The sequence below is a fragment of the Phyllostomus discolor genome, chromosome 15 (genome assembly GCF_004126475.2).
Source record: "Phyllostomus discolor isolate MPI-MPIP mPhyDis1 chromosome 15, mPhyDis1.pri.v3, whole genome shotgun sequence".
NCBI classification, from domain to species: Eukaryota; Metazoa; Chordata; class Mammalia; order Chiroptera; family Phyllostomidae; genus Phyllostomus; species Phyllostomus discolor.
Window position 1 is genome coordinate 1,636,329 of NC_040917.2, and position 13,541 is coordinate 1,649,869.

Consider the following 13,541-nt stretch of genomic DNA (forward strand, 5'->3'; position numbering starts at 1 on the left):
GAGGAGTTGTGAAAGCCAGTGCAGGGGCAGTAAAGCAGTTATGGATGCCAAGTGGGAACTTGATCCCAAAGGCCTCTGCACACTTTTTACAGCTAAACTGTGCCCCTTCAGGTTGCTTTTAGATTACCTGAGGAGATCTAAGAAGTGACATCATCAGTGTGCTCCCACACAGAGGTACTGAACTTCTCCCATGAGGGATCATTGTTAAATGATGTGCTCGAGGACATGTTCAGGTGAACCCACTGATGAGCAGGAGGACTCTGGAATGCATCTGTGGGAGGGGAGAACAGGCTTTCTTCAGAAAAGATAATGAATTGCTCTGTTTGGTGTGGAGTTCAGGAGAGCAACACACATTGTTACTGCTGGAGCAGTTTGTGGACCTCTGTGGGAGGAGAGAGCACATGAAGACAGAAAAACTAACTCAGTGTGGTGTCCCTGTGGCAGCTTTTTGACCTGCCTCCTCGTGACAAAGGAGAGGAGAGGGTGGGCCATTCAGCATTCCCACCTCCTTCTGCCAGTGATGGTGGTGTAATTAAATAAAAGGTCTGTCCCTTTGAAGACACATTCTCAAAATAAAAACTTGACCCCTCAGCATATGGTCTCCAGAGAAAAGAAGCCCGACTACGAGGATCAGCACCAGGAGGACATGGCAGCTTCTCAGGTAAAAAATGTGTCCTGAGTCAGAAGTTGTGACTCTGATTCCTGTTATTATGATTAGATTCAGAATCAGTGAACCTTCTTCCTTTTGTTTCATGTTCTTGGGTAGTGAAATTTGTTTAATATACTTCTTTCTGTTTCTTTTTTATGATTCTCAAGGGCAATAGTATATGTATAGTAATTTCCTCCTTTTCCTAGGGCCATCTGTGCATTCTCTTTATCTTGGCTGCACCAGGTCAAGAATTCCTGCCTGTAATCAATAATCTTCAAACACTGAACTCATCTCTTCTGTGACCAGGTCATTCTTGGATGGCAGTTGTGTGCAGTATATTCGCTGGGATGGACTCAGAGACTAGGGTATTGGTGGAGGAGGTACACTGATGGTTAAGTTCATATATCTGAATCATCACCTCTGTATATCAGACATAAGAAAATGCAGATTTTACAGTGACAATCACTGTGAATATTCTGAAAAAGAAGTCAGTAGAATAGACTTTGTCACTCAACTGAAAAGAAAGCCTTGCTATTTAACTATACAGATAGTTTACTGAATATGAGAGGCACCTGTGGATTGACATTGAAAAACGGAATGTTTACTTATGATTTTGTTCATATAATGACTTTCTTATTTATTAATTTCACCAGCAGTGTTTCACCCATAACGACATATCCTTCTGCATGCCTCAGTCAGTGAATATTCAGTGTTCAAACCCACCTGATAGTCACTTGTATGAGATGCCCTCTTCAGTGTAGAGTTAATGCATTTTCATTTATCATTAACATGGGTCGAGCAGATAATTATAGAGGGATGTGAAAAAACTATCACATGCCATCTGTACATGTTTGTCGTCTTTTTAACTTCTGTTTGCTTTGAAAAATGGAGGCCCTGCATTTATTTCATAGACATCATTGGCTTTTGACATGAAGGATGTAGTCAGTGAGGCTGTGTTACTGCACACTTTTGTTATATTGCACACTCAGGTTGCAGGCACACTCTACATTATCACTTTTCATAATTTCAGGTGATTTTACAAGAATCATATTATAAATCCATGTTTAATACAGTTGAATAGTTAAGATCTAGCTCTCCACAAATGATGCAGGAACATTTTCAAAGAAATAAAACACTAAGAAACACTAGCTCTAACTTTTCTACTATTATGTTGTATTTCATTTTTTATCAGCGTGTGTATTTTTTTAAATTTTAATTGTTGTTCAAGTAGTTTTCTGTCTTAAACATTCATCCAGAATAGGAGGGAGAAACAATAATTGAGAACATGAGGAGAGGCTGAATGGCCTCTGGGACAACTTTAAACCTTCCAACATTCTAACCATAGGGGTACCAGAAGGGGTAGAGGGAGCTATGAAATGAACAACTGATTTGAAAAATAATGAAGGGAGACCTACTATGTCTGGTGAAGGAAATAGGCGAGCAAGTAAGGGAAGCCATTAGAGTCCCAAAGAAGTTGCACTCAAGGAAGAACACATGAAGACAGATGACAATTCCATTACACAAAGCAAAAGACAAGGATATAATCTTAAACCCTGCAACACAAAAGCACCATGACCTACAAAGGGATTCCCATGACATTAGCAGCTGATTTGTCAAAAGAAACCTTGTAGGCAATAAAGGGCTGGAAACAAGTATGCAAAGTCATGTGAGGAAGGCACCTACATCCAAGATTAATTTAACCAGCAGAGCTATCATTTAAAATGGAAGGATAAATCAAGTGCTTCCCAGATAAAGTCAAGTTAAAGGAGTTCATCATCACCAAGCCCTTCTATGAAATGCTCAAGACACTTAATCTAAGAAAAGAAAAACATGGTAAAAAATATGAATAGTGAAGTGACAATAAATTCACACTATTAACAATCGAACCTATAAACCAAAACCAAAAGAAACACACACAAAGCAACCAATGAGACGAGGAACAAATTCACTGAAATGGAGATCCTATGGAAGGTGAAGAGCAGGATGTGGGAGAGAGGAGCATGGAGGAGAAGGTACAGGAAAGAAGAAGCATAAACGGTGGGAACAGAATAGGGGGAATTTAAAATAGTATAAGAAATGGAGAAGTCATAGAACTTATTTGTATGACCCATGGTCATGAACTTATTCAGGCAATTGTAGAGCAGAGGGTTCACAGGATGGAGAGGGGAAAGGGGAGTAAAATGGGGCAATTGTAACACAATAATGAATCAAACATACTTAAGTGAGTTTCTGAAAAATAAGGACACACAGCCTCACCCACAACTCTTATATCAAAATCTGCATTTTAACAAAACTATATTTTTGTTCCCTGAATGAAACCTAAAGAAGTAACTTACACTTTCAACTCACCATGCCTTTTGTAGCTGAGAAGTATACACAGCTGAATCTGAATGATACAAATACAATACTCAACAATCCATATGCCTGTGTGTGTTTTTTTATTTTAAATTTGATTTTCCTGAAAGGTAGTGTCTTTGCAGTGGATTTGTAGACATATATTATATTCACTTGTTGATGTTATAAATTACATTACAGAGTGTTAGAGAGTCAAAGTGTCCTTCCTGAATGATGCAGGGTATCTCCTAGTTCAAAACCACTTCTATCATTTTTCATGTTACATGACACTGAGAACTGTGCTGTGTCTCCTATATAAATTAGTCTCTTTTTTTTTTCCCCCAGGAATGTTTGACCTTCAAGGATGTATCGGTAGATTTCTCTTGGGAGGAGTGGGGATGTCTCGATCCAGCTCAGCGGAAATTGTACTCAGATGTGATGTTGGAGAATTACAGCAACCTGGTCTCCCTAGGTGAGGCTGGCTTCCTTCACATTGCCTGCTCCACCCACAGGATTTTCTTTATACAGCATCTTTTGGGGACTTGACTTTGTATGGTAGACTTTCAGCTTCATAATCACAAGGGAGAACTTGCAGGTTATCTCCTGTAGAAAATTAAGGCTTCAAGAACTATGGTCCTTAAAAACCCATTGAAAACTGTATGTATTGTTAGAACAATTAAGGTGTTTGAAGAAACAGGACTTTGCAAAATGACATTGTAGAATATTTTACTTTTCTTGAAGTGTTCTTACCCGAGCACAGCATGGATTGGAAATTGGGCATCTTTAAAACTATAATAATATTTGTTTTGTACACAGGTCTGGTTGTTTCAAAGCCAGTCCTGGTCACATTTTTGGAACAAATGCAGGAGAGCTGGGATGTTTCCAGAAAAAAGTCAATATCCACTGCCCCAGGTAGGTGAGAGTGCAGATGCAGGTGTCACAAGTGAGTAACAGAAAGGTCTCAGAGGAAGCCAGACCTTCCAGTGTGGTTTTGGAAGCTGTGCTTCAGTGGAAAGAATTTTGAAAACCCAGATTTACTTCTGTCGCTGTCATAGAGAGCCAGCTGGTCTCCAACAGTATTCTGTGCTCCTACATGCTTTCAGAATTATGTTTTGACTCCAGTGACTTCTGTCATCCTACTAGCAGTTTCCACCAAAGCCCTCCATCTCTAAAAATAAATAGATGCAATCTTTAAAATGGATGTTCAGTGTATACAATTAAGCTATTTTTTTTATTGTGATGGCAACCATGGTCAGACTCCTCTTGCATTCTTTTGGGGACCTGAGATAATGTGTGCATGTTGTTGAGAAATTGTAGGCTAAGACTTCTTCTCTTTTTTTACGATTTTTTTTTTTTTTTTTGCCAACAACAAGGTTCATGAAGGAAGTGGTTGAGATCCTGCAGTTTATCACAGAAATCCCAGGAAGCCTTGGACATGTGTCCTGTTTTCTTTTTTTTTTTTAAGATTTTATTTATTTATTTTTAGAGAGGGAAGGGAGGGAGATAGAGATAGAGATAGAGATGAGAGAGAGAGAGGGAGAGGGAGAGGGAGAGGGAGAGGGAGAGGGAGAGGGAGAGGGAGAGAAACATCAATGTGCAGTTGCTGAGGGTTCTGGCCTGCAACCCAGGAATGTACCCTGGCTGGGAATCAAACCTGGAACGCTTTAGTTTCCAGCCTGTGCTCAATCCACTGAGCTACGCCAGCCAGAGGGGACATGTGTCATGTTTTCTCACATATATTTTTATTCCTCTTGGAGATTCAAACAAGCCCCTACAGAGTTTAAACTTGTGGTTTTCTTGTATGACAATGCACCTCTCCAACCTGACAAAATCTACTTTTCTGTTTCACTGAAAAATATTCTTGTGCTTGTACACCTGTACTGTAGTTTGCTGATCCATTCACTTCCTGATGGACACTTAAGTTTCTTCCAGCATGTGGCAATTGTAAATTCTGCTGCTATGAACATTGGTGTACATAGGTTCTTTAGGATAGAAGTGTCAGGGTTCTTAGGGTAGAAGGATCTCCTAACATTTGGGACAGCATGGATGGATCTGGAGAACACTATGGTAATGAAATAAGCCAGACAGTGAAAGACAAATACCATGGGATCTCACCTATAAGAAAAAAATAATAGTCAACAAAATGAACAAGCAAGCAAAATGTAACCAGAAACATGGGCATAAATAACAAACTGACAGTAACCAGAGGAGAGGTGGAAGGAATAATGGGGGCAGAGGGCAAGGATTTTCAGGAAGTTGTATGAAGGGCAGAAGGAAAAAACTAAAGGAGGGTAGGATCAATGTGGGACATGTGGGAAAGTAGGGATGGCTGTGTTGGGGGAGTGATGGAGAAAATGGAGACAAGTGTGCTTGAACAAAAGTAAGATGTGGAAAGCAAATGTCCTTTTGCTTTCCCATGGCCACTGAGTGAGCATATTTTATTCATTTCTAGAGAGACGGGAAGAGAAAAAGATAGAGAGGGAAACACTGGTGTGTATTTGCTTCTAGTGCAACGCTTCTTGGGGACCTGACCCGAAACCCTGGCATGAGCCCTGACTTGAAATTGTACCAGGAACTCTTTTGTTCACAGGGCAGCCACCCACTGAGCCACAACAGCTGGCACTGAATATACTACAATTTTTAATTTATTTATCCATTGACCTGGTGGTTGTTTCCACCTATCAGGCTTTTGTATTTAATGCTACCTTTGACAGATATATGCAAAAGTCACTTTCGAATCCTCAATTGAATATTTTGGGGTGACATATAACCCCTGACGTTTGTGTATATAGACGATTCTCTAACCAACTGAGCAGTGGGTGAGAAGTAATACATTCTCTTAATTTTATTAATTTACATTTCTTTCATGCCTTGATATATCATTTTTGGTGCTAAATAATAGTTCATTGTATATATTTCAGTTTCCTTTTCTAGTCACCGGTTCATATATATCTTCATTCATTTGAATTTTTGGAATGTATGAATTAAACTTCTAAAAATATTCCCATGTAGGCTTTTGTGTAGATAAAATTTTTAGCTTTTTGGTAAAATACTATAGACCACATTTTTTGATTATGTAATAAGCATATGCTTACTTCTGTGAGGAATTGTGAACCCTTCCCAAGGGGCTATAGCATTTTGTATTTTCACCAGTAAGGAATGAGCACTCCGTTTGCTCCACATGCACAGCAGCATAGGCTCTTCTCAGTGTTCTGGATTCTGACCTTTCCAGCAGGAGTTTCGTGTTGCTTGAATGTGCACTTTCTTCAATTTTCCTTCTTTTAATGTCCATTTCCTAAAACATATACGATGTTGAGAGTCTTTTAGACACCATCTTTTTATCTATATATATTTAAAATACTTTATTTATCTATTTCTAGAGAGGGGTAAGGGAGAGAAGGAGACAAACATCAATGCCTAAAAAACACATTGATCAGTTTCCTCTCTCACACCACCAAATAGGTATCTGAAGTCAAACCCAGGCCTGTGCCCTGACCAAGAATCAGACTGCTGACATTTTGGTTCTAAAGCAGGGGCTCAGTCCAATGAACCACACCACTCACAGGTTACAAATATATATTTTTTTATCAGCTCATGAGTTCTTCTTTTCCCTTAAGATGATGCTTGTTTTTTTTTTTTTCTTAAAGCTTCATTTGAGACATCAGTTTAAATGTTAATACTATGAATTTGAGAAACAAAGTTGGTTTACAATTTGCCTTGAAAATTATCTGGTCTCCTGAGCTTCCGTGCCTCAGTGCGTTGATCACCAGCCTGCAAACCAGAGGGCTGTAGTTGGATTTCCAGTCTGGGGCAAATGCCTGGGTTGCAAACCATGACCACAGTAGGGGGTGCGCAAGAGGCAACCACACATGGATGTTTCTCTCCCTCTCTTTCTCTCTTCCTTCCCCTCTATAAAAGTAAATAGAATCTTTACAAAAATGAATGCAGTGCATACAATTAAGTTTTTGTAATTGTTCAGTAACATGGAACGTATATTTGCAAATCCGTTTTTTCATAATTTCCATAAACACATCATGACTCATCCCTTGAGGGTGACATGTTGAGAGATATTTTTTTTTTTTGGTGTAACAAGGTCTGTTTAGCAGCTATAAAGACGTGTAATATGAAAACTGAACCTCGAATCCACTGTAGGCATATGCCCTTACTGAGAATCCAAATGGCGATCCTTTGTTTCAGAGGTGCCAGCACTCAATCCATTGAGGACACAAGCCAGTGCTCCCTGTTTTTCCGTCATATTGTTGTTGTTTTTTGTTTGTTTGTTTGTTTGTTTGTTTTTGTTGTGGTGTAACTTCCTTGTATCCTTTGAATATTTAGCATTATTTGTGAGTATCTTCCAGTATTCACTAGATTGGTTTGTTTTCCTGATGATTTCCATTGTTTTGCAAAAGCTTATGTTATTGCAGTCTTGTTTAGTTTTTTCTCCTGTCTGCTCTACCTTCCATGTTATATCTAAAATAATATTTTTTAAGAGTCATGACAGAGTTTGTCAGCTGTCCTTTCTTTTAGTGTTTTCATGGTTTCAGGTCTTAAATTTAGGTTTTAATGCACTTGAAGTTTACTTTGGCACATGTCATAACAAAGTGGTCTACTTATAATGTTTTGTATGTATTGGTTCAGTTTCTCTAAGAACTTTTATGATAGAATCTGTCTGATCTCACTGTATATTCCTGATTTTTTAATAAATTAGTTAATGTCATGTATTTGTTCATTTTAAAAATTGGGTTACTTGTTTTATCATAATGTTTTTTAAAAGTCCTTCATATAACCTGGATATTAACCACTTATCAGGTACACTTTGCAGAATTGTTTTTTCCTTCTACAGGATGTTATTTTATGCTACTGGTTGTTTGAAATGTGCAGGAGTTTTTATGTTTGGTGTAATGCTATTTGTTTACATTTTCTGGTTTATATTTCCTTTGGGTGTTATAATAAAAAAAATGTCCTACAAGCTCTTATTTTTTTTTTTTTAGTGAATTAAGAGCTATTAGCCTTTGTCCTGGCCCTAGTGGCTCAGTTTGTGCAGCATCATCCCTTAAAGCTAAGGTATCTGGTTTACTTCTTGGAAAAAGAAAATGCCTGGGTTGTTGGGCCTCTTATCTGGCTGAGGACATAAACAGGGAACTGCATGGTGATTCTATATTTTCATATATTTTTCAATTTGAATATTCTGTTTTTCAGCTTCCGATTCTATGTTTGGCTTACTTTTACATTTTCTCTGGTTTGATTTTTATTTTAGTCATTTACAGGTTTGCTACTATTAAGTAGTTGTCATATTTTTCTATGTTTCTATATTCAGGTGGGTATTTTCACTTCTTTATCCTGTAGGTATTACGTTTCAATAGAACTAGTACCAATTTTTGTAGATATATTTTAATTTTCTGATTTGAATTGGTTTTCTGTTTCCTGTCTTAATATATTTGTTGAATTTCATAACTGTAAACAACTAGGCTTATGAACTTCCTTTCTACAGGTTAAGAGAAAATAACATTCACCCCGAGTTTAAACTCTAATTTCAGTAAACACAAGTGGTGTGTGTTTGTTTTTGATTGTGTGAGGAGCAAGTTTAATATAGTGTCAGTTTCTTTCTCAAAGCCCAGGGTATCTTTTTATGCTTGATATTGTTCTTCAGTCCACAGGTCTCTGTGGTATTTCAAGTATCACCATTCTGTTTCAGTGTGCACTTTAATGTATTCACCATGTGCTGTTATGCTGTGAGCACTGTGTGTCCTGCCAAACAGAAACACATATTTTGAAGATGCTTGAAAACTGTGAGATCATTGAACACACTGCACCTCTATGTGTCTAGAAAAGAACTGGGAATGTGGAGTTTTCTTATCCTATTTCCACTGTGTGCCAGGGAATTTGAGCTCTGTGGTTCCTGAGTATAAGCAACTGTTGTTCCTTTTCTATGTGATTTTTTCTCATCGTACCATACTTGGTCTTGCTGCAAACATGCAAAGTTTTTTTAAGTACTCAACACTGTGATTTGTTTAAAAATGCTTTGTAAGTTCAATGTACATTGACCTGTGTTTCTCACTTGTGAACATTTATTCTGTGTATTTCAGCTGTATCATCTGTATATAAGCAGGAATTCTTGCAAATGTCAGGAAGAGAAGATTTATTATTTGAAGCGACACTGGTAAGATATGGGAGGTGTGCCTTTGATACTGATAAAGGAGTGTGTGACAAAATTAAAAAAAAAGATCTTTAAATGGAGAGACATAAATTGGAAAAATATTCATGAAAAATCCTTGTTATGTAAAGATTTGAGAAATATTACAAAATTGGGAAAACTTACCATTTAAATCAGTTACATTTGCAGATCAATGTGTTTCCAAATTAGAAGGCTGAAAATAAGTTTTTTCTTAATAATTTATTTTTTAAGATTTTTTTATTTTATTATATTTTTAGAGAGGGAAGTGAGAGAGATAGAGAGAGAGAGAGAAACATCAATGTGTGGTTGCTGGGGGTTATGGCCTGCAACCCAGGCATGCACCCTGGCTGGGAATCGAACCTGGGACACTTTGGTTCCCAGCCCGCGCTCCATCCACTGAGCTCCACCAGCCAGGGCTAGGTTTTAAGTGTATGTATTCTTGGAAAGAGCAAGTGGCAAACACAGGACCTCCAGGCCAAAGGTGGCCCTCCACCTTCTTTTATCCAGCCCAGCACCTAGTTTATAACCGGACGCAGTTTCGATCTCCTTGCCCCTAGTTAGGGAATGTTTACATTTACCCGATCCTAAAATTACATGTGGCCCACTGAAGGCAACCTGGAGGCTGATGTGGCCCCTCGGAAAATTAGTATGACAATCCTGTCTTAAAGTCAATGGGCAAACTCTAGGAAAACTATAAATTTGTGGTGTGAGTAATCATTTGATTGTTTAAAAGGTAGAGTGAGAATAAATTTTCAGTCAATAATTTGTATAATGTGGTCATTTAAAATGGATGCATAAAGCTTAAATGGGATAAATTCCATAATGCCTTTACTAAGGAAATATGCTTCTTTTAGAAATAATGTTTTTTTTTATTTAATTGTAAAATATTTTAATGAACTTGGGAGTGATTTTTAATACAACCAACATGGTTTAATAGGGATCACAGGATGCTTATTTAGGAATAAGCACACGGGTTTAATGAAGTTACAGATGTCACAAAAGGCCTTTCTGTGTTCAATGTTCACTAGAGTACATGGGATTCAGAGAGAAGTAGTCAATGTGATGCAAATCGGAAGAATACTATCCACAAGTCAAATCCTAAAGTACATCAGAAGACTCAGCTTCCTGATAGCCATGATGAAGGCGGTAAAGTATTTGACCAAATGTTCAATCACAATAGTCATCAGGATTTTCATATTGTGAAACTGGAAATAAAGGAAGGCAAATTTATCAAAGGTTTAAAGGAATCTTCAAGTAGCACTGCAGAAACAAATATTGCTGTCGGAGAGAAAGTTTTCAAATATTTACCATGCATGAGAGTCTTCAATCAAATACCTAAGGTAAATACACTTAACAATATAGGTACCAGAGAAGAACACAAGTGTAAAGACTGTGGTAAAGCATGTCATTGTTTTTCAGGTGTAAATCAACATAAAAAAAATTACCCTGCAAAAAAGGCTGATATGTGCAAAGAATGTGGCAATGCATTTAGGATTACCTCAAACCTTACACATCAGCACAGATTTCACACTGGACACGGCCCTGGTAAATATAGACAATGTGGTAAAGCTTTTAGCCAGTCTTCAGATTTCAATGAATATCAAAAAAATCATAAAGGAAAGAAAAATTTTGAATGTAGTGAAAGAGACAATGCCTTTCTGGAGTCCGGTAGTCTTGCACACGATCACAGAATTCTTACTGGAGAAAAGCATTATGAGTGTAGAGAATGTGGAAAAGCCTTTAGGTGCTCCTCAACCTTTACGTGTCATCAGAGATTTCATACTGCAGGGAAACCTTATCAATGTATACAATATGACAAAGCATTTACACAGTCTTCAAACCTTACTTGCCACCAAATAATTCAAACTGGAAAGAAGCCTTATAAATGTGCACACTGTAGGAAAGAATTTACACACTCCTCAAGCCTTACTCAACATCAGAAAATGCATATTGGAGAGAAGCCTTATCAATGCACACAATGTGACAAAACCTTTAGCCGGACTGCACACCTGACTCAACATCAGAAAATTCATACTGGAGAGAAGCCCTTTGAATGTACACAATGTGAAAAAGCCTTTAGACACCTGAAAACACTTACTAATCATCAGAAAATTCATACTGGAGAGAAGCCCTATGGATGTACACAATGTGGGAAAGCCTTTCGCCGGACTGCACACCTGACTCAACATCAGAAAATTCATACTGGAGAGAAACCCTATGAATGTACACAATGTGGGAAAGCCTTTAGGCAGCGGATAACACTTACTCAACATCAGAAAATTCATACTGGAGAGAAGCCCTACGAATGTACACAATGTGAAAAAGCCTTTAGACACCTGAAAACACTTACTAATCATCAGAAAATTCATACTGGAGAGAAGCCCTATGGATGTACACAATGTGGGAAAGCCTTTAGACACCTGAAAACACTTACTAATCATCAGAAAATCCATACTGGAGAGAAACCCTATGAATGCACACAATGTGGGAAAACCTTTGGACGGCAGGGAACACTTACTCAGCATCAGAAAATTCATACTGGAGAGAAGCCCTATGAATGTACACAATGTGGGAAAACCTTTAGACATCAGGGAACACTTACTCAGCATCAGAAAATTCATACTGGAGAGAAGCCCTATGAATGTACACAATGTGAAAAAGCCTTTAGCCAGTCCTCATACCTTGCTCAACATCAGCGAATTCATACTGGAGAGAAGCCCTATGAATGTACACAATGTGGGAAAGCCTTTAGGCAGCGGATAACACTTACTCAACATCAGAAAATCCATACTGGAGAGAAGCCCTATGAATGTACACAATGTGGGAAAACCTTTAGACAGCAGGGAACACTTACTCGACATCAGAAAATTCATACTGGAGAGAAGTCCTATGAATGTACACAATGTGAAAAAGCCTTTAGACACCTGAAAACACTTACTAATCATCAGAAAATTCATACTGGAGAGAAGCCTTATACATGTGCACATTGTGGCAAAGCCTTTACATGCTCCTCAACCCTTATTCTACATCAGAGAGGTCATTCCCATGAGAAGGTTTATGTATGTAAAATATGTGGTAAAGCCTTTCACCAGTCCTGTAAGCTTTCTCAGCATCAGAAACTGCATATAGGAGAGAAACCCTGAAAGTGTTGATTATGTAATAAAGCATTTTATAGTCCTCAAACCTTACTTAACCTCAAACAATAGACACAGATGAAATGCCTTACTTATACACCTAATGTGACAAAAACTTTAACCAGTCCTTTATGTTCATTCATCATAAAGTATATTTATACTACAGTGATGCCTTTTAAAAGTGCATAATGGCATAAAGCTTTTAGCCATGTCCAATCCTTACTTATCATTAGAGAATTCATACTGGACACAAGGCTTATAAAGGTGGACTCTGTGGCAACATTTTATGACATCAGATCACTCATAGTGGAAAGAAAGCATATAAAAACAGTGTATATAAACAAGTCTTTTAGTGATCAGAGCTGCATTACCCAGATTGGGACATATTCATCTGGAGAAAAACTGTAGAAACATAGAAATTATGGAAATATTTAAGCCTATAATCAAACCATACTCACCAAATTAAAGACTTTTTTCAACATTCACTTATGTGGCATATGAGATTTCACACCATAAAAAAAAAAAAAAAACATTGAAAGGGAAATTGTAGAAAATCATATATGTGGATCAATAACATCATTATATAGTGGAATGCATAGTGGGGTGGGATTCTACATTCATAAAGAATGAAAAACTTTTGCGAAATTACACAGTTCCCATAATCCCAAAGAACTTATACCTGAAAGTGGCTTGAACTTTATAAAAAATCATGAAAGTATGTAATTGAAAAAGACTTTCAAAATATCATAATTCAGTAGAGATTTAATGATAGCTTTCAGGTATTGGTCTAAATCAGAATACTTATAGAGAATCTCAGAAAGTTTAAAAACCTAAATCAGGGCTTTTCAGTGTATTTCAAAATATCAAGAGGATCCATGTCTAGTTAGGTATAATTACTCAGAATATAAACTACTGTATACCATCAGCATTTGAAATATTTTGACAAGGATATATTAAATTGATTCCAGTCTCCTAGCAGTTGATGCTGCTGTTTTCATTCCTGGTGTGTGTGAAATCAATGGGTTGATTGTTGGTTCCTTAGCAACATGTGAACTTGTGTATTTTTGGTAAGCATCACACAATTATATTGTGTAGAAGACTGAGGACAGTATAATGCACAATGTATAAAAAAATCTAAATGAAGTTGCTGTTTTAAGGTTACACAGAATTTTGTTGTATGTTACAATGTAAGCCATGCTATTTTGTGTTATGGTAGGACACAGAGATGTTAAAAGTTTTCAATACTTTT

The 13,541-nt window shown here is 37.4% G+C and overlaps 1 protein-coding gene across 1 annotated transcript; it reads left to right on the forward strand.

Moving 5' to 3' along the window:
* Nucleotides 1-595: 595 nt before the first annotated feature.
* LOC114489647 (zinc finger protein 420-like) lies at nt 596-12,364 on the forward strand. The gene is given in 5 exon segments (XM_028503541.1): nt 596-661; nt 3,329-3,455; nt 3,800-3,895; nt 9,070-9,143; nt 10,187-12,364. Coding segments are annotated over 5 exon segments (2,541 nt in total).
* The last annotated feature ends 1,177 nt before the right edge of the window (nt 12,365-13,541 follow it).